The 21,403-nt window shown below is 36.7% G+C and overlaps 1 protein-coding gene across 1 annotated transcript; it reads right to left on the minus strand.

Annotated features, from left to right (window-relative positions):
* Positions 1 to 18,436: 18,436 nt before the first annotated feature.
* LOC103729609 (olfactory receptor 4P4-like) lies at positions 18,437 to 19,373 on the minus strand. The gene is given in 2 exon segments (XM_008827685.1): positions 18,437 to 18,694; positions 18,696 to 19,373. Coding segments are annotated over 2 exon segments (936 nt in total).
* Between the last annotated feature and the right edge of the window lie 2,030 nt (positions 19,374 to 21,403).

The raw sequence follows: 21,403 nt of genomic DNA on the forward strand, positions 1-21,403 counted from the left end.
ATTAATACAGTTCTGTGGAATGACTATGAACTAATGAACTATATTGGGAAAGTCATTTACTTGCCAGACTCCTAAGTCTGTCTATCTGCTTGGCCCCATGACTGGGATAGAGTGGACCCCAGAGGAAAAACCTAGATTTTCTAGTCTTCCATGTTGCTGATGCCACTTGGTATTCTATGATAGACTTATTTAAAAATATTTACTGTGATTTCAGTCTATGTTGTTGAGTGCACTGATGTTTAAGTCTCATTTACTACTGAATAATACTACAGTACTGCAATTTTTAAACTATGTTCTGCAACTTTTGAAGGACATTTGTATTTTTAATATGTATTATGCTTATTTAAACTTATATTGAAATAAATATTATATACAAATGTTTTCAAAGACATGTAATTTCATTGCCTTTAGGTAAGTATCTAGCAATGGAGTATTTGGTTAAATGTTTTACAGTTCAAACTTTTTAATAATTACCCAATTTGGGCATAATTTCTCATGCTTTTTCTTTCTTGCACTTGGGATGCAAAAGCAAGCAAATTTCTCTGAGAACAAGACCAAAAGTTCAGATCAAGATCAGCCTGGTCTACATAGTGAGTTCCAGGCCAGCTGGGGCTATAGGGAGACAATGTCTTAATAAAAAAAAAATGAACAAAAACAACCACCCAGCCTCTGAGATACATTTGACCCCAGCCACTTGCACACTAAGGACTCTTCAGTGACCCCATCTGGCACCCAGGACCGAGATTTCTGACCTCTGCTATCACTCTGAAAAACAGCACTTACCCCTTGCCAGGGATTTCCTACCTTTTTCTTACTGCTCTCCCTTACTTTGGGATTCCCTCAACCCCAGCTGGCTTCAGCAAAGACTCTCCAGTCACCCCACAGGGACTGGAGACCCAGGTAGGCTGCCCTCACCCACTTTCCATCATTCCAAAACCCAGATGCCAGTTCTGATTTACTTCCAGGTATATATTAGTATAAACCCAATCCTGATAGGCATCCTAAGAAGCCTTCCCTCTGCCAGATAGTCACACCTAGGTCCTGTCTTCGGTGCCTCAACACTACCACACACCATTCAAACCTGATTCTATAAGAAGTCCCTAGACCTTAACTTCCAACCTGGCTCTACCCAACCTACCTCTGAATGAGATAGGTGTAGCAACCTTCCCTTAGGCCACAGGGAGCAATTTTCACTCCTACTGTGACTGAAAATCCTGCCATCTATAGACCACCTGCAGAACTGAGAGCTTTCCACAGACTTCAGGTTGGCAGTAAGAATCTGGGTTCTGAATTTCACATATTCTCAGCTGTGTGAGCAGCAGAGCTGACACCCCATAGACACATCAACAAAGAATTATTCACAAGATTAATCACTAAACACAATTCAGCTCATCCACATCCTGACACACTGCGGTTACAGCAAGCAAAGATCCAAATACCTACTCAACAAAAGTAAAACAAGATAGAAATAGTAGGAAAAACCACCAAGTACCTTACTCCAGATGTGTAGGTCCTATTACAAAAACATAAACAATACTAATAACCAATTCATCACCTCAAGAAATCAGTATACCCACTTCAAAGTCCCCTCTAAAGAAAAATGTACTTGAAGCACAAGACAATGATTTAAAAGTAGCAACTACATTTCAAAGAACTCAAAGAGAGCATACATAAATTCCAGGATAAATACCATGAAAACACAAACAACTGAAAGAAATAAAAAAGTCCAATGTATATGAAAATTATAGTTTAATAATTAAAAATTATTTCTCAACAAAAGCCAACCTGAAATAAAACATAAAATTGGTGAAATAAAAATCTCATTGAAAACCTTCACCAATGGAGTGGATCATATGGAATAGAAAGTATCAAGCCTAGAAGATATAGTAGATGATTGTATTACTCAGTCAAAGATAAGGTTAAATCCAAAAATCATCAGGAACAGAATGTGTGTAGGATACACACAAGTATAATGGGATGATATAAAAAGACAAATCTAGGTGGGAATCATGAGGCACCCCTTTAACCCCAGCACTCCAGAGGCAGAAGCAGATGGATCTCTGTCATCAAGGACAGCCTTTTCTACATAGGAAGCTCTTTATAAAAATGCCAAAAATTCCACAAATCATAGGCATAGAAGAATCAGAAGAAACACAGATCAAAGGCACATAAAATATTTTCAACAAAATCATAGAAGACTTCCCAAATCATAAAAGGAAGTGACTATCAAGGTCCAAGAGGTATGCAGAAAACCAAATTGATAGAATGAACAAAGACAATCCTTATATCAGACAACAATGAAAACAGTAAATATGTCAAATATAGAAAGGATGCTCGAGGCTACATGAGAAAAAAATCACATAAAAAGGCAGGCCTACAAGAATAACAAATGACTTTTCAATGAAGGTTTTGAAATACAGGAGAGCATGGACTGATTTTGTACAAATTCTAAAAGGCCACAGATATTAAACCAGGCTATTATACTCAGCAATATTATCCATTGTATTAGAAGATGAAAGGAAAACATTCCACTATAAAAACAGATTAAGGAATTCATATTCACTCAGTCAACTCTTCAAAGGTAAAAAGAAGAAATATTTCACTATGGACTACTGAACACACCTAAGAAATCACAATAAATAAATAAGCAATTTTAGAATAGATAACCAAAAGAGCCCAAAAGAAACTACCACCACAACAAAATAAAAGACATTAATAAAAAATGGCCAGTAACAAGTTTCTTTATTGGGGTATAAATTCCCCAATTAAAGGGCACATACTAAATAATTAGATCAGGAAACAGGATCCACTTTTGTGGTCCATCCAAGAAAGCTCTCCATCAATGATTAATTCCACCAAAATTAAAAGGATGGGAAAAACTAAACCAAGAAAATGTAACTACAAAACAAACAAATGTAGCTATTCTAGCTGACAAAACAAAGTTCAAATAAAAATTATTCAAGGTCAAAGGGAAGGACATTTCATACTTATTAAAGGAAAAAAAAACAAGATAATATAAGAATCCTAAACCTATATGCACCAAATGCAGATGCATCCAATTTCATTAAGAAACAAAACAAAAAACTCTTAAATCAAAAAATAACATATTGACACTAACACAGTTAAAATGGGTGATTTAAATACTCCAGTCTCACCAGCAGAGAGATCATCTAAAGAAAACCCAAAAACAGTAATCCAGGAGCTAAATGGCATCATAAATCAAATGTGCCTAACAGGCATTTACAGAACACTGCACCAGAAAAACCAAGGAAGACACTTTCCTCACAGCAGTCCATCAAGCATTCTCTGAAATCAACCACTTGTTAGAACACAAAGTGTCAAATATTTAAGAGAATGGAAGTAACATAATCTACCTGAACAAAAATGAATACTGCTGGATATCAACCACAATAGAAATGGGAAAATGCACAAACTCAAGGAAAATAAAAAAGACACAAGTGAATAAAAATTATGCCAAGGAAGTAAAAAGAAGAAAATAAAACATTTCCAGAACTGAAAGAAAATGAAACACAACATACAAAAATCTATGGAACCCAATGAAGGCAGTCCTTAAAAAAGTTTATAGCACAGAGTGCCTAGAAGTGAAAATAAAATATTTTCACATTAATAATTTAATGCTTCAACTGAAGACCTTAGAATAACAAGAACAATCAATACCCCAAAAGGATAGATGAGAAAAGATAATCAAAATCAGGTATAAATTAAAGGTAAAGAAAAATTTAAAATATCAACAAAAATAAATGAAATGAAGTATTTGTTTTTAGAAAAGATGAACAATATTGATAAATGTTTAGACAAAGAAGGAAAGACAAAAATGACCCAAATTAATAAAATCAGAGCTAAAAATGGAAGCAGAAGCATTATAGTAGATAATGAGGAAAATCAGAATCATTACAACATATTTTAATAGCTTTTATTCTACTAAATTGGAAAAACTAATCGAAAAAGATAAATTGCATAATATGTATGAGAATAAAATTAAACTAAGACTAGGTTAAATAATTGAAATAGACCCATAACAACTAATGAGATAGAAGCAGTAATTAAAAATCTCCCAATTGACAAAACTCAGGACAAGATGGATACAGCACAGAATTTTATCAGACCTTTAAAAAAGATCTAATACCAATATTCCTCTAACAATCAATATAACAGGAATTTGGAACACTTCCAAATTCTTTTACTCAAGCTAGTATTACCCTAATACCAAAAGAAGACAAAAACACAACAAAACAGAAAATTATAAGGCAATTTCTCTGATGAACATAAGTGCAAAATTCTCAATAAAATATTTTAAATCCAAATGCAAGATCACATCAAAGAGATTATCCACTATCACCAAGTTGGATTCATCCAAGAGATTCAGTGACAGCTCAACATATGAAAATCAAAAAATATAATCCACTAAATAGATGCATAAACAACAATCCATGATCATCTCATTTATACAAAAGACTTAAGAGAAAATTCAACATCTCTTCAGAATGAAGGTCATGGAGAATCTAGGGATAGATCAGTCATATAGCAACATAATAAAGGCAATGTAGAGTAGGCCCACAGAAAGCAGTATACTAAATGTGGAAACAATTCAAAAATATTTACACTAAATGAGAAATTGATGTTTACTCTTTTCATTCCTATTAAATATCATGCAAGAGAAATAATATTAAGAAAGGAGATGAAAAGGAAAAAAATATTAGAAAGAAAGAAACAAAAGAATTCCTATTTGCAAATACTATGATAATATACACAAAAAACATCAAAGTCTCAAACAAAACATTCGTATAGTTGATAAGTATGTTCATCAAATAGCAGGATACAAAATTAACAACAAAACCCAGTAGTCTTTCAATACAATGCCAACAAACATAATTAGAATGAAACTAAGCAAATTCACAGCAGTCTCAAAACCCATAAAATATCATGTAATAAATCTAACCAAGGAAGTGAAAGGCCTGTTTAATGAAAATCTTAAGTCATTAAAAACAAGAAGTGAAGAAGATAACAGAAAATGGACAGATAGCCCATGCTCATAGATTAGTAGGATCAATATTTTGAAAATGGTCAGCCTACCAAAAGTAATCTACCAATTGAATTCAATACCTTTAAAATTAAAATGTAAATGTAATTCTTCACAGAAATCAGAATAAAACTGACATTTCATATAGAAACACACACATACACACACACACATAGACACTCACACACAAAACCAGATCCATGAGAGAAAAAACACCTTTAAAAGAGTTTCTGGAGCCACTACAGACCCTGATATCAACGAACACTACAGAACTGTAGTAATAAAAACAGCATAGCATTAACATAAAAACAGTTGCATTGGCCACTGGAGCTGAACTGAGGACCCAGATTTAAGTATACCATCTTACAGCCACTTTATTTTTGACAAAGTGGACAAAATTACATGTTGGGGAAAAAAAAAACAGCTTGTTCAAAAAATGGTGCTCGTCAATATGGGTACATAAATGTAAAAGAATGAAACTATGTCCTTGTCTCTCACCCTGAACAAAAGCCAAATAGAAATGGATCAAAGATCTCAACTTAAGACCTGATACACTGAATCTGATAGTAGGGAATGCATTGGAACTTAATGGCACAGGAAATGACTCTATCAACAGGACTCGTATAGACAGTAAATCTAACACTTAACAAATGGAATCTCATATAACTAAAACCTTCTTTACAGCAAAGGTCACCATCATTCAAGTGAAGAGGAAATCTAAAGAATGGAAAGGAAAATCCTTTCAGCTACCCCTCTGATACAATATTATTATTAGGAATATGAAAAGAATTCACAATATTTTAAATATCAAAATAAAAACAAACAAATTAAACTTTGAACAAGGAACTAAACAGAAATGTCTCAAAATATGATATACAATGAATCTATATCCTACTACATAGATACCTGTTCATCCATGTTCATGACTACACTATTTAAAATGTCTAGGAAATGGAAACAAGCTATATGTTCATCAGTTGTTGAATAGCTAACGAAAGTATGATCCATTTACACAATGAAATATTATTCGTATTCTAAGAAATATTAAATTATGAAATTTGCAAATGGATGGAACTAGACACAATCATCCTCAGTGAGGTAACTCCAACCGAGAAAGACAAACTCGCATGCTCTCTAAGTAGATGCTAGCTTGGACTCTTTAGATAGACCTGGTTCAATTAAAAAACCTTTAGAGGTTAGGAAATTAGTAAGTGGTCATGAGGGTAGATAGGCTTCAGGGGAGAGGAGATTGAATGCAGTGATATGAAGGGGAAAGAGGAGGAATGGAATAGGAAGGGTTAAATGGGGTGGCAAATGGGAGGAAAAGCAGAGGAAGACATATGGGGAAAGCTAACCACACCAAAGGCCTTTAGAAACTGTTGTATGGAAACTTCCATAATGGTAAAAAAACTTGCCATTACATAAGTTTCTTCAAGGATACACATATACTATATAAAGAATTTCAATAGTTACCCTATAGCAGGAGAACAGACACCATGGTGTAGTAAATAAAACGTTCACACTGGGAATGAATTCCCTACTTTAAACTGTAGATCAGAGGCCCCTTCGGTCCTCAAACAACACTTTCCATTGCCTCCTTTTTTTGTTACCCACCAGAACTTCATGGTAAGATTCTATTGCTAAAGACATCACATAAATGAGTTGTAGAACAAACAAGGAGAAATTAAACTTTTACTAACCTCAAAGCGTCAACTGTAATGGCTACCTTTCATAGTGGTGGAATGTGATCTGCATATTACCAGAAGAGAAAAGTAATTGCTAACCTTGAGGAGCTTGGAATTCTGTCAGCTGTAATAACTACTGGTTTGGAAAGTTCACACCCATTGGTGCAATGAATGTCATATGAGTAGCCAACCACTTTCTGATTGGATTTTAATTATGCTTCATTAGAAGTAACCCATACCTGATACAGCTATCAAGCCTAGGAACCTGTGGCTACATAGGTCTCAGGACATAGGAGACAGACTATTACTGTTATGGACAAAGCATTGAACTGACACTTAATGATTTGTTATAACTGTAGACTAACCATCCTTTGCTGTCATCAGAACCCAGCTTCTTCCACTCCCACTGTCAACAGAAGACCAATATGTCTCTAATAATCCTCTAGGACTTCAGTGCCAGAATCAGATTGCTGAGGCACCCTGTCTCGTGTACTAAGCAGCTTTCAAGTTATCACTCTCTCCATCACAAATATAACTGGTTTAAATACCCAAATGGTATTTTGTTCTGTAAGTCAATCTAAAAAATTCCCGTGTTTTTGGACACACAAAATTTATCCTGTTGTTCTGTAAGTCAACCTGAAAATATTCGCTCTTGATTTATACTCATTTACCTGGTGTGTTCCTCTAGAGAACACTGACTAATACAAATACTCATTAGAGACATTGGTTTATAGTTTTTTGTTTTGTATGTGTGCCTTTATATTGTTTTGGTATCAGGGTTATCCTGGTATCTGTGTCATCCTGGCTTTTAATATTGAGTTGGGTAGTGTTTCCTCTCTTTCTATTTTGTGCAGCAGTTTGAGAAGTATTGGTAATAGACCATCCTTCACACGTCTAGAATTTGGCAGTGAAGTTACCTGATCCTAAGCTGTTCTTTGTAGGACAGATACAATTTTTATTACAGAAATTTATTTTTATATTATTTCCTACATGTGGAATACATATGGATCACTCTCAACACTCATTTTCCTACTATTTATGTGAACTTGCCATCTTTCTCAGAAATTCCACTTCCATTTTCATTTTGTTTTGTGACCCACTGAGATTTATCAGGGATATCTGTGTGTGGATTTGGAGTTATACATTGGAGCCACTCGTAGGCTCAGCAATGGTTACACATCTAAATAGAGTAGTTCCTCCTTTAAAAGAGTCTAACAGTAGCCAATAGTGTAGAATTAAGAGAAGAGCCCCATGAAAAATTCCTCCTTCTTTGACTTATTGGTGATAGGGCCCATCTACAATGGGTCTTGTAGAGACAACTACAGTTCTTGTGAACTAATAATTTAATAGTTATATTGAGTCCAGGAAAAGGGTTTACATGTAACACATCACCCTATCTTCTTGGCCTTCCAAACTTCCCACCCACTCTTCTGTAATGATTCTTGAGCCTTAGAAGGGATCCTTAGAAAGGGTGGTATATTATATACATGTCTTGTTTAGGTCTGGGGCTTCCTGAACAATCATAAATTTCTGCATTTACTTCTGTTTTTTATTGTTTGTTTGTTTGTTTTGTGGTTGTTGTTTTTGGACAGTGAGACTTTTAATTAAATTGAGATAAACTTTTGTTAATGGTTAAAACATAGATGTTTAGTAGGAAGTTTACTGATTGGTCATTTTAATTAAACATCAGTAATAAATCTTCTGCCTGGTGTTACACCCTTCCAGACCTGGATTTTTAGAAGGGCTTATAGCACTATGAATAACATTACTATTTCAACCTTGCTGCATGCTACCACCTGTACTTTTTCAGTTGTCTGTGTCTTCTAGATTTCTTATTGATTTTTCCAGCTTAATTTTTAGGAGGTATTTCTTTGTATTGATAGCAGAGTTTAGATACTGATTATTTGGAAGTGCTCCACTACTAAAGTTAAAGTTCAGACTTTTTAAAATTTCTTTCTAATCATTTATTATTTTTAAATATTTTTATTGTTTTGAAAATTTCATATAATATATTTTGATCATAGTTAGATCCTCTCCCCTGTCTCCATCCCCACTTCACTAATTCCACCCCACTTCACAAACTCTATTATTATTATTATTTTAAATGCCTATTAAATCTAATCAGTGTTTCTCAAGTAATCTTGGGTGTGGTTCTATCTTTGGGAGTCTGGTTAACCTGCCAGGTGCCACACCAGTACAAAAACAGACTCTCCTCCTAGAACCTATCAATTGACAGTAGATATTCATGTAGGACTGGGGCTTTCCCAATCCATGCTTAGTATTTATTGAGTTTGAGTTACACAGGTCTTGCACATGTTGTCCTCTGTGCAACTAACCTATGGTGTCCAGAACACAAAGCTTTTTTGTATTCATCTACCACCCAGGTTCTTAAAATCTTACAACTCTTCTACACTAATGATCCCTGAGCCTTGGGTGGAGAGGATGCAATTCAGGGATCCTGTTTAGGGCTGAGTACTCTGAAATCCCTAATTGTTTTCACATTGGCCAGTAGTGTGATCCTGTATTAATCACAATCTTCTGCAAGAAGAACTCCTGAGAGAGTCGAGAGATACATTAATCTATGAATATAGAAATATGTAATTATGACTCAGTTTATAATTGTGTTTATTTACAGAATAATGATAGCATTATGTTCTCTCGTATGGTCTGTGACTTGCCTAATCACAGGTTCTTGACCCTGATGTCAGTGTCAGGTATGGACTCCATTTTATAAAGTGGACCTTTAATTCAATTAGAAAGTAGTTGGATACTACTACGGTATTTGTGCCACTATTGCACCAGTGTGTTCAATTTAACAAGCTACCAGGATTCCCAGTGATGATTACCTTTCTCAGCCAGTACCATGAACAGCAACATCTAGTACTATAAAACCTAGTCAGCAGAGTTATAGCTTCTAGATCAATGCCTTGCCTTTTCCTTGTTTGTTCTATGACTCAGGTATGTACTGTGTCCAGAGACAGGGTCTTACACTTCAGTTCGGGTGAGTAGCCAAGTGAAATGCAAATTGTCAGCATTTTTTGAGGATCTCTTGTATCTCTCTGATCAGCAACTGCAAATGAGGGAGTCCAGTCTTGTCACTGAAGTTTTTTGTTTTGTTTTTTCTTGTTGTTTTTGTTTTGATGAAGGATCAAGCTAAGCTGTTGAGGTTGGTTTGTTCTGTAGCTCATGAAGGATTCACACTTGGAAAGGATTCTCCTGTCAGGCTCCTGAGTAGCAGTGGTTGCACATTTGAAACAACAGGCTCTGGAGTTTTCTAACTTTTAAACAATATTTTTAATTAGCATAAGATGATTGTACAAGGTACTATGTTTCCTAGGTGCAATTACATTAAACTATATAACAAATTTTGAGGATTTTCTTCTCCATACCTCTACTTTCTCTCCCTCCTCCAATTATTCCCTTTGTTGCCCCAACCAGCTTGCTCCCACTTCATGATATACACCTGTATATATATATATATAATCTCAGGGCTTTGATCCAAAAATAAAAGGAAGCATCAGCGTTTGTCTTCTCAAATAAAATTAATTTACTTACAAGATTTTTCCCACCGCCAGTAGATGAGGATTCTCGGACTCGCCACCTTTCCCTTTTGTTTGTTTCCATGATTGGGGTGAGACAGAATCTCATCACAGTTATAAATTTCATTTTTCTGTTGGACAGTGATGCTGAACATTTTTCACTTTTTATTATACTTCATATTTTCGACAATGTCTATTTCATTCTCATTCATTATTTTGATTTTTTTATCTCTTGTTTTCAAGGTGTTTTCATACTCTTTGTGCAACAGATAGCAACTCTCTGTCTGATGGTTGATTAACAAAGATTCAAAGAATTTTCTTCCATTCTGTATCCTGTCTCTTCAATTTCCTTTTCTCTTCATTGAATACTTTTAAATTTCATGAAATTCTGTTTGACATTTCTTGCCATTAATTCCCGAGTAATTATAGTCTTCTTCAGAATGGCTATGCCTGTGCATCTTGAATCAATTTCCTTTTTACCTCAAACAGTTCCAGAGTTTCTGGTCTTGATTAAGGTCTTTAATTCATTTAAAATTGACTTTTATGTAAGATGAGAGATAGGGATTTAGTTTTATTCTTCTACATGTGGATATCTTATCTGTTTTTCCATTAAAATGACTGCTAGCACTCCAATGTCTACATTGAGACCCAAGAGAGTTGCTTCTAATATCAGTTAAGGAATGTCACAGCCACAGAAGAAATAAACTCACCAGCAAGAGTGAAGACGAGTATGCAAAAAAAATCAAGTTTCCTACGCCCATGTCCTTTTTTGTGGGTTGCCATCAAAAGGTGGCACCCACATTTAGAGTGGGTCTTTAGCCTTGAAATAATCAAATTAAGAAAATTCCTCATAGGAGCACCCATGAGTTTGAATATCAGTTTATTCCATACCATCCAGTCATTAATCAAGATTAGCCATCACAAGTTTGTGCCAGGAATGTGGGATACTACTGCAGTGGACTTAATCATGTTATTCTGGGAAAGTATGCTGGTTTAAATGAGAAGTCCCACAAAGGCTCCAAATACTTGAGTAGTTGGCCTCAGATGGTGGCATTGGTTGCAGAGGTTTAGGGCGGTGCAGTGATGCTACAGGAGCACATCAATGAGGGCAGATATTGGCAACTTCATAGATAGCCTAGTCTCATAGTCTGCCTCTTTGTTTTCAAGTCTGTGGCATGGCTAGTAATGATTAATGTTATGTAAATATACAATGAAAAAGAGTGGAAGGAAATTTAAAAATATATACTTGGGAAGTTTAATGTGGCATTTAATGTGTGTGTTAGAAGAGAGTGTTTCATTGATAAGGAGATTAGAGTCATTCAGGGGAGGGATGTCTCCATATTTGTACTTTAACAATTAAAAGAGAACTGAAAAGACAAAGCTACAGGCATTGTGGATGAAGAGGTCCAAGGTCCATCCCATGTTGGCAACAAAATTTGGCAGTGCCATTCACATGGTGCTGACTATAGAGTAATAAAAGTTACTAGAGTGAGGGTGGTCAAAAATTCTTCCTCTTTGGTTTCAGATTGCTCTGAAGGCCAGACATTGGATTCCAAAGTACTTCCTGTGTAAAGAGGTTCTGAGAGGCCAAGAGGCTCTGAGAAGTCATTGCATGACTGTGAAGGTGACACCTGCTTGGCATTAGAGACTCTAAGATTATGGAGATGCCTTATCTGTGAGATCTCTACCAAAGGTAGTGGTGCACATGGAGTGGAGCCAACCCAAGAGAAAGAAGTGTGTGTTGCTGGCAACAAAGCTGGAGTCAGATACAGAGCTGTAGGACTTGATGTTTTGGAAATGTATATTCAGTTCCACTGTATATTGGAAGTGTATAACTTGTCTTTAATTTTACAGGTGCTGTAAGTCAAATTCACTGCTGGGAGGTGCATGTGACAAACAATCTCCTCCTCCCACTATCCTTGTGACAACCTGAGGAAAAAATTCTCCAAGCCCCAGTTTGAAGAATTTTAATGAATTTATTGGACTTGCTAATTGGGTTTGGTGTATGGGTTTACCTACAGACAAGCAGGCACTCCCCCGCCCCCCCATTTACAGCTGATGCTGAAAGTCTACACCTAGACATGAATCCTGTGGTTCTGGAAAGCCTTAAAAAATGGCAAGGGGCCTGCCTGGTGGTTTTCCCAGCTTTTATACTCTTAGCCCCTCCCCTGCAAGCGGCTATGGTCAACTGATTGGTTGGAAGAGGGAAGGGGAATGTCTTCTTTGCAGAGTGTGGGAAGGAGGCAGGTCCATGGCTTGTCATCACAGGGTCAGGGGAACATCTTCCAGGTCACAGGTGCTTACAGCATAGAGTGCCTTTAATCTCAGAAAAGTTTGAAGTTTTGAGTACTTTTGAGACTTTTAGACCATGAGGACATTTATAATTATGCTAACTGCATTTTGCATTATGATGTAGTCATGAGCTTATGGGAGTCTGGGCAATGTAGTGGTTAGAATGAACATTTCCTCCATAGACTTCAAATATTTGAATACTTGGACCAAGTTGGTAGTTCTTTTTGTAGAGGAAGCACATCAGTGGGAAATCAACTTGGAGAGTTCATAACATGTCTCATTTCCTGTCTGTCTCTCTGCTTCTTGTGTGTGCTTGAAGATATGAGAGCTTGACTTTCTATTCAGCCTGCATCTGCAATGCCTCCTACTTTGATTGCCTCATGACTTAGGCACTTCAGGCCTAATATCTCTCTTGGACATGGTGTTTTATCACAGCAACAGAAAACTACATAAATCACAAGGATTGTGAATGTTTTTGAACTTTGGGCAGGGAAAGCCATTGAGCATTCAGAGCTTAAAGAGTTATTGTGGGAAATTTGAAGATAGTGTTGAGAAAAATGGAAATGATGAAAGCCTTACCTTTGAGGTTTCAGAGGGAAGTTTGAGAGTCCCACAGAGCTATCTCTAGGCTGATTAAGTGATATTTTGAATTAAGAATCTGTTGTTTCTGGTCAGTTGGGGCTGATGAATCAGGTGTGATTAACAACAGACTAGAAATGCTGAAGTGAAAGCTTTGTTCACTGGGACAGTTGATCCTGGTTAATTGTGCCTGAAAGATCATCTATGATTCAGAAGCATCTAGAGTCATTGAGATGAAGTCTTCTGGGAACTATTTCCTCAGGGTCAGCTACAGAAGCTGTGGTCTATGGTGTCCAAGGCTTCATCTCAAGCTCGTTTCCAAATTTGATAATGTTTTGGTCCTCCCACCTCCTGCTGGCTTTGTTGGCTTGAAGGAGTCATGGAGAGCAAGTGAGACATTGTAGTATTAAAGAGAGTTGAAGACCCTGCAAAGAGGCAAGGTATTAGAGATGGTGCAGCCTCAGTTGGAGTTGATTCCCAGCATACTGGATATGACCATATGACCACTAAGGACTAAGGACAGCATCACATGTGAAGAGGCTCTGACATGAGCAAATAGACAAGTTATGTGCTGTAGATGGCAGAGGCAGAAAGGTGGAGTAGGCCAAGCCTTTTGAATTCCAAAAGGTCATGAGTAAATCCCCAGCATAAGATATTGAGCTGTACTACTGGACTTTGGTTTCAATTAGGTTTGTGTCCAGTTATTAACTTTTGAAATGAAAGAGCACCTATCATAATTTTATTGTTTTGCAGGAGTCCACAGTTAAAAAATTTTAGATTTTTAAAAAGAACTTGGACTTTTCAATTGTTGAAATGTTTAAAGTATATGGGACTTTTATGACTTTACTATATTTTATAATATTTTGTATTCTCATATTTGTAATCTCAAATAAAGATTTGGGGATAAATAAGAATGGAAATAAACAAGATGTTCCTGCAGGTGCAATACTGGAGCATCAAGTGTATGTACAGCCAGCAAATTTTTGATTGGATATAATGCCTGCTCCTAGGGGTGGAATACACATCTGGTACTGTAGACCCGGACAACACCCTGTGGAAGGGGAGAATATAGGCCCCAGTGGGAAGTCACTGCATTTGCTTTGTTACATAGATGTCATGCACCTGTTAAAGTACCATTGGCACATTTATGCTTACATCCATAGGTTTTATAGCAGCCACTGTTTGGATCATCTTGCTTCTTGCTGTGTGTGTTTTTATAGTAGATGGAATCCCACTGAAATGGGATTTCCAACAGCTCATGGAAAACAGATGATGCAGAGATGCAAAAGTTCAGTGCCTTGCCACAATGGAAGGGTGATCATCCCATACCTACCACCCCCTCCAAGGATCAGGGACTTTTGCAGAAGAGGTTGATGGGCAGAATGTAAGAGCTAGAAGAAGGGGTGGAATGTCAACTGGAGGTGTCCTCCGACCACTATGCGGGAAAACTATAGTCACACCTCCTTACCACACTCATCAAAGATTCGATGGCCGAGTCAGTTACCTCTCCCACACAATCAGTCAACCTTAGTTGCATGTGGAGAAGGGGCAAAGGATACATAAGCAGAGAACAGCAAGAGGCACCTCTCTCACCATTTTATATGACTGGTGGGAGGTCACAGGATCTGTATTTGAGTGTGAGTCAGTTACCTCTCCCACCCAATCAGTCAACCTTAGTTGCATGTGGAGAAGGGGCAAAGGATACGTAAGCAGAGAACAGCAAGAGGCACCTCTCACCATTTTATATGACTGGTGGGAGGTCACAGGATCTGTATTTGAGTGTGGACTTACAGCACAGCTGTAAATTTGGGGTGCCCACTTTTCTGTAAATAAACCCCTACCCTATGCTCTATTTAAAAAAATAAAATAAAATATTTTTTAAAATTCAACTTACAACTTTTTTGCTTCATTACTCAATGAAACAAACTCACATTGGCAAATCCTTTGGTCTTTGAATTTTTTTTCTATTATTTGGACGTTTTGGGACAGGTTCTCCCAGTGACTCCAACGGGCCTGGAGCTTGCTGTGTGCACTGGGCTAGTCTCAAACTCACATAGATTTGCCAGGCTCTCCCTCCCAAGTTCTGGGATTGAGAAACTATGCCACCATGCAGAGCTTTAGTCTTTGATTTTTTATCCCTACTTTTCCATGCTTAAACTTCATTGTATATATATTTTAATGCAACCTGCTTCAAGTTGTTTCTGGAAAAATGTGTTAAAAATTGCCTATCTTTGGAATAATAAAAATATTCTTAAAAAAAAAGAAAAGAAAAAAAAACTCTACTTACCTGGGCCTGCACAACCCACAAGCTTCTCTCTCGAGGGTAAGTCAATCATACCCTCCACACCTTGACTCCCCTAGCCTCATTCACCCTCTCATCTCCCACCCATCTCTCCTCCTAACCTGGGTCCTGTCCCATTCCTTTACTTGGCACCCCAGACACCTGGGGAACCAACACTGCTTCCAGATCCTTTGCATCCAGACAAACTCAGTTCCTTCTCTGGTCCCCAGAAGCACTCTGGGCCTGGCCCATGCACTCACCTCCCTCTACTTCCCTGGGCTTACATGACCTGCCAGCCTCTTTCATGGACATCAAGCCTGACTTTTCCTCTTCTTGATCCTTTGCATCCAGACCAACCCAGCTCCTCAGTGCATTCCCCAGGAGGCCATGAGGCCAATTCCCACCTCCATCTTCCTTTGCATCTCTGGGAGGCACAGCCACCAGCTGCCCTAGACCAGCAACTTTCCTGGGCTGGGTTCCTAGGCCAGTCCAACCCCCAAATTCCTGAGGCCAAAAATCTTTCCTGGAAGGATCCGGACCTTAGTAGAAAGCCAGAGAGCATCTGATTCTCATGTGTATTCGGCCTCTGTGGGAACTCCTGAAGACAAAAACAGTCTAGCCACTGAAACATAAAATCAAAAGAGAGAAGCGGAAGCTTAGAGGAACCAGCTTTTCATGCCCCAAAAGTAAACCACAAAGACACATAAAGTTCACATAAAAAAGCAGAACTAACTTGAAAGCTTTAGTCTAATACAAGAATCAGAAACTACAAAAGAAATTCACATGTCAAAATCACAGAGAAAAAATAATAACATGAAAAACCAAAATAACATATCCCCACCAAATACCAATAGTCCTCTAGAGGAGTACAATAAGAACCCCCTAGAGATAATACAGGACATGGAACTCAAAAGGACAATTATAAACATGATAAAAGAATTCAGTGAATTTAAAGAACACACAAAGAATTCCCAAACAGAAATAAACAAGAAAATAAACGACCCAATAAAAAGATGGGCTAAGGAACTGAACAGAGAGTTCACAAAAAAATGGTGAAGAAACACTGTAAAAAGTCCTCAACATCCTTAGTAATTAGCAAAATGCTAATTACTAAGCATTTAATGCTAACCAAAACCACTTTAATATTTCATTTTACCCCAGTCAGAATGGCCAAGATCAAGAGAACAAATGAGATATCAAATGCTAGCAAGGATGTGGAGAAAGTGGAATGCTCATTCACCACTTGTGGGAATGCAAACTCACAAAACCAATATTGAACACAGTTTGGAGAACCCTTTAAAAACTAAAAATGAATCTGCCATATGATTTGATATACCATTCCTCTACATATATGCAGAGGACTCATCTTACTTCAGAGACATCTGTGCATTCATGTTTGTTGCTGCTCATTTCACAATAGGAAATTCAAAGAAACTAAATGTCCCTCAGCTGATTAATGGATAATGAAAATGTGGTACATTTACACAATGGAGTTCTAATCAGCAGTAAGGAAAGAAGAAATTAAGAAATCTGCAATTAAATGGATGTAACTAGAAACTGTTATACTTAGTGAGTAACACAGACTCAAAGAAACAAGTAATGCATGTTTTCACTCATTTTTGGATCTTAGCACTAACCCCTTATGTGTGGATCTCTATCCTGCTGTAACAGCAGGATCCAGGAAAATGTAAAGAAAGCACAGAGAGAAATAAAAGGAAATAAAGAGATCATCAGAGGGGGCTAATAGGAAACAGATGTTACCAAGGAGGAAATGGGGGAAATTTGGGGTATTAACCTAGGAAGGGAAGAGGGAAGGACATAGGAAGAACTAGGGCTGTAAAAGAAAAGAAGGAACTCGAGAAAAGGGGTTTAAAAGGAGACAGGTATTATCGAGGTGAAAATGGGGAACATGAAGCCACTTAAACTAGGGAGGGAGGAGGAGGAAGGGAGGTCAGACTGGAAGAGAAAGAGCAGGGAGGTAAATAAATCTTAGTGGTATAAAAAGTCAGAGAGAAATGTATCAACTCAAAAACTTCCTGAAAATATACAATATCTGAACATGCGTGTATGTGTATGTGTGCAGGCTTTATAACAAGAAGCCCAGTGCCAGACAGTAGAAACATCCCTTCAACTTGTTGGTCAGGGTAGTCTAAGAAACTCCTAATAAGAGACTCCCAACATAACACAGACTATTACCAGAGCCTTGCATTACCTCCCACAACTTGAAGGTTAGACATATTGCTGAAGACAGGACATTTTTGGACATAGGACTTGGAGCAATGGAGCTGGAAATAACCTGGAGGTCTTCTCCCTGAAGACTACCTCTAATAGTTCTAGAGGATATTTTGCAAGCTGCTAAGGGAGAAAAATAATCAATGGTCCAATCCAGCTCGAAAGCCATTAATAACCACAATGGGTGGTACAGCAAACTATCTCTATTAGGGTAGCTGTGGCACTTTTGTCTAGAGATTAAATCAACAACTATCCAATTGGATTTAAAGCCCACTCAACAGGAGGCAACTCATGGGTGTTTCTGTAAATATGGCCAAATTTGCATGGCTGGAGAGGTCCTAGATCCTAGAGAAAACCCTATCTCTGTCATATGTCTAGAAAAAATGAAGTTTCTTATAGAATGATAATTATGATTCTTTATATTTTCAGACAAGTATACTGAACATCACTCATCAAAGAAGCTACTTTTTGCAACAGTTAGTAGCTATTTATAGAGTTTCTCAACTGGTCACACACAGAATATATGTTTGAGAAAAACACTGTGACACATCTACAGAATTTATTACATGTTGGAGTCACCATTCCCTTGTTGCAGAATATTTTAACATAGATGCTGTTACTCAGCATTGGTTGCACAGTGACATATTAAGTTCAGAAGTTCCTCAATTTCTCAGTTCTTCCATATGTGAATGAACAATTGACATTCAACAGTTTAAAAACTAATAACTCTCCTTGGTGATAAGACCATTCTTATGTAGGAATGATTTGCTTATATGAATGGTATAAATCAATTATTTTTTTCTCCTAAAAATATCTTTTGACACCAAATCTTCTTCATGGCCTTTTTCATCTCTGCATTTCTTAGAGTATAGATGAGGGGGTTGAACATAGGAGCGATGATGGTATAAAAGAGAGCAAAGAATTTGTCCTGAGAGAAAGTGGTAGGAGGTCGAAGATAGGCAAAGAATGAAGGCCCGAAGAATAAGATCACCACAGTGATATGAGAGCCACATGTAGAAAGAGCTTTGCGTCTCCCCTCTGCTGAGGTGATTCCTTAATGTGAACAATATAATAACATAAGACCCAAAGAGTAGAACAAAAGTTATCAAGGCAACTAGTCCTGAATTGGCAACCACCAGGACACCAGTGATGTAGGTGTCAGTGCAGGCAACTTTCAGCAAATGGAAAATGTCACAGTAGTAATGATCAATTTCATTGGAGCCACAGAAAGGCAAACAGATTACCAAAGAAAACTGGGAAAAGGAATGTGCAGCCCCACCAACCCAAGAGGCCAAGATCAGAACATTGCATCTGGTTCTGTTCATAACAGCCATGTAGTGGAGAGGCTTGCAGATGGCAACATAGCGATCAAAGGCCATGGCTGTAAGGATTAGGACTTCAATAATGCCAAAGAAATGTATACCAAAGACCTGTAGCATGCAGTTAGCATAGGAGATGGTTTTTCTTCCCACTAGCAGATCTCCAATCAGTTTGGGGGTCACACAGGAGGTGTAACAGATGTCCATGGAGGACAAGTGACTGAGGAAATAGTACATTGGTTGGTTAAACAGAGAACTGTATCTAATGGAGATAAGGATCAGCAGATTTCCAGACAAGATGGCAAGGTAGCAGAATAGGAAGAACATGAAGCAAAAAGCTTGTATGCTCTGGCTTGAAGAAAGACCCATGAGAATGAATTCTGATATGTTCTTCTGACATGTCATTTATGTGGTCTGTGCACAAGTAAATGAATATTTGTACAAAAGTGAATTTTAGTAAAATCAGTTACAATTGTATCCCAACCATGTTAAAACAATCAACAAAATTTAATGATCTATTGTATTTAAAAAACATAAATAAGTAGCTGGGCAATGTGGTGCGCACCTTTAATCCCAGCACTCAAAATGCAGAGGCAGGCAGATCTTTCTGAGATTAAGGCCAGTCTTGTCTGCTGGGGCTACAAGGAAACCCTATCTGAAACAATAAAGTAAATAACAATTAGTAATTTCCAAAGAAAAATAAGTTGTAATGAAACATTATAAAACAGGCAAAATATACAATGCAGTAAAATTTTCATTTATAATTCCAATTGTTTTTATTCATAACCGGTTTATAATTTGGGGATTACTCTCTTCCTCCAACAAATCATAGAGTAAGTATCGGAATTTTCCATCGGTATTTATCTCAGTTATATATTTGCAAATTTTGCATTGTTTAAAGAGTGGGCTGGATTTTCCATGAAACATGTTTCAGGAAGCTGGAAGAGTGACAACTCTATTTACAGTTAAGGAAATATTACATTCATGTTTTAACATGACAACTGAACTTATAAAAATATAGTAAAGCTTTAAATTAGTGATAGTTTTATAATTAAAATGATTTATACTTTTTTAAAATTTGGCATAAAATTCTGTCTTTAGGTGAACTCTAGAATCAAGATTATTTTTACAAATGTATGAGAAAAAAGTAAATTTAACTCTGAATATGCTAAGAAAGAATAAATAATGATTATCACATTTCAGGAAAATATATGCACTATGATATTAAATTTTGTGATTGCAAAATATAAAATACTATCCATTGCATGGCTTGCTAAATTATAAACTCTGAGGTGATTGGAGAAACCATGCTCAAGCAGTGGAAGGATGGACTGTACAGGGCATGCCTGTCTCAGATCTGTGCTCTTTCTATTAGAATTTAAATAACAACCAGGAGGATTTCAAACTATACTTCTAAATTGAAGACATCCCATGACTGCTAATTTGTAAATAAAACTGGACTTTTTAGATGGAAAGCATAGTCTTAGAGTGGCAAAGTTCACATTTTCAAAATTATATAAGTGCATTAGTGATGATATGTAAAGCTGTTTGAGGTGATAGTTAAATATGGAGCAGTACCATATGAGTGGGGATGGGAGAAGGGGTTGGAATATGAACAAATTTCATTGTATGAAATTCTCAAAGAATTAATATTTTAATCTATAAACTTTAAATTTTACCAAATATCTTTGACTATATTACCAAGAAAGTTTTGAATTTGACCTCAATCTACCTCCTCGAAACTCTTTATCTCCTATTGAACATAGACAAACTTTATCCTAAAAATTATGTACAAGTGATAAGACCTCCATAGTACTTAGTAACTTTCTTACATTACTAAGTGTATGATTAAATTATAGTTAAATATTATGCCACTTTGTGAAAATAATAAATTGTAATCTTACATATAAACACAAAAAAGACGTAATCTTAACTATATATTTGAAATACTAAATCTAGCATATAGAATGACTTTATCTAACTACCCTACTCAAGAGTTTTCCTTACTGAAAAAAATCTAAGTAAAAAGGACTTAATTTACCAGTTCAAAGAGATATGAACATGTATAGTTTAAGAATAGATCTCCTAACACTTATTTTAGTGGGTAACTCAAGTACAAAGAGATGTGTCAGTTGTGTTACAGTACTGAAAGGTCTATATTCTCACTTCAGGAATAAAGGGTTAGAATTTGCTATCAGAATCAACTATCTAACTGTAATTGTAAGAATAATGCATGGTGTGTCAGTCCTCAGCTCTGAAATTGTTGTAGGACAGTGCATTTCATATTTTACCAGCACACCTTTAATAAATAACCTACCCTGTGTACTAATACCCTTACAATAACATTTTACATTGACCAATTTCATATTTGTTCTACACTTTTAGGTCATTACACTAAAAAAATGAAGATGACATTGTTAGGCAACTTGTGAATG

This window comes from Nannospalax galili, unplaced genomic scaffold (assembly GCF_000622305.1).
Source record: "Nannospalax galili isolate Female #2095 unplaced genomic scaffold, S.galili_v1.0 scaffold593, whole genome shotgun sequence".
Taxonomy (NCBI): domain Eukaryota; kingdom Metazoa; phylum Chordata; class Mammalia; order Rodentia; family Spalacidae; genus Nannospalax; species Nannospalax galili.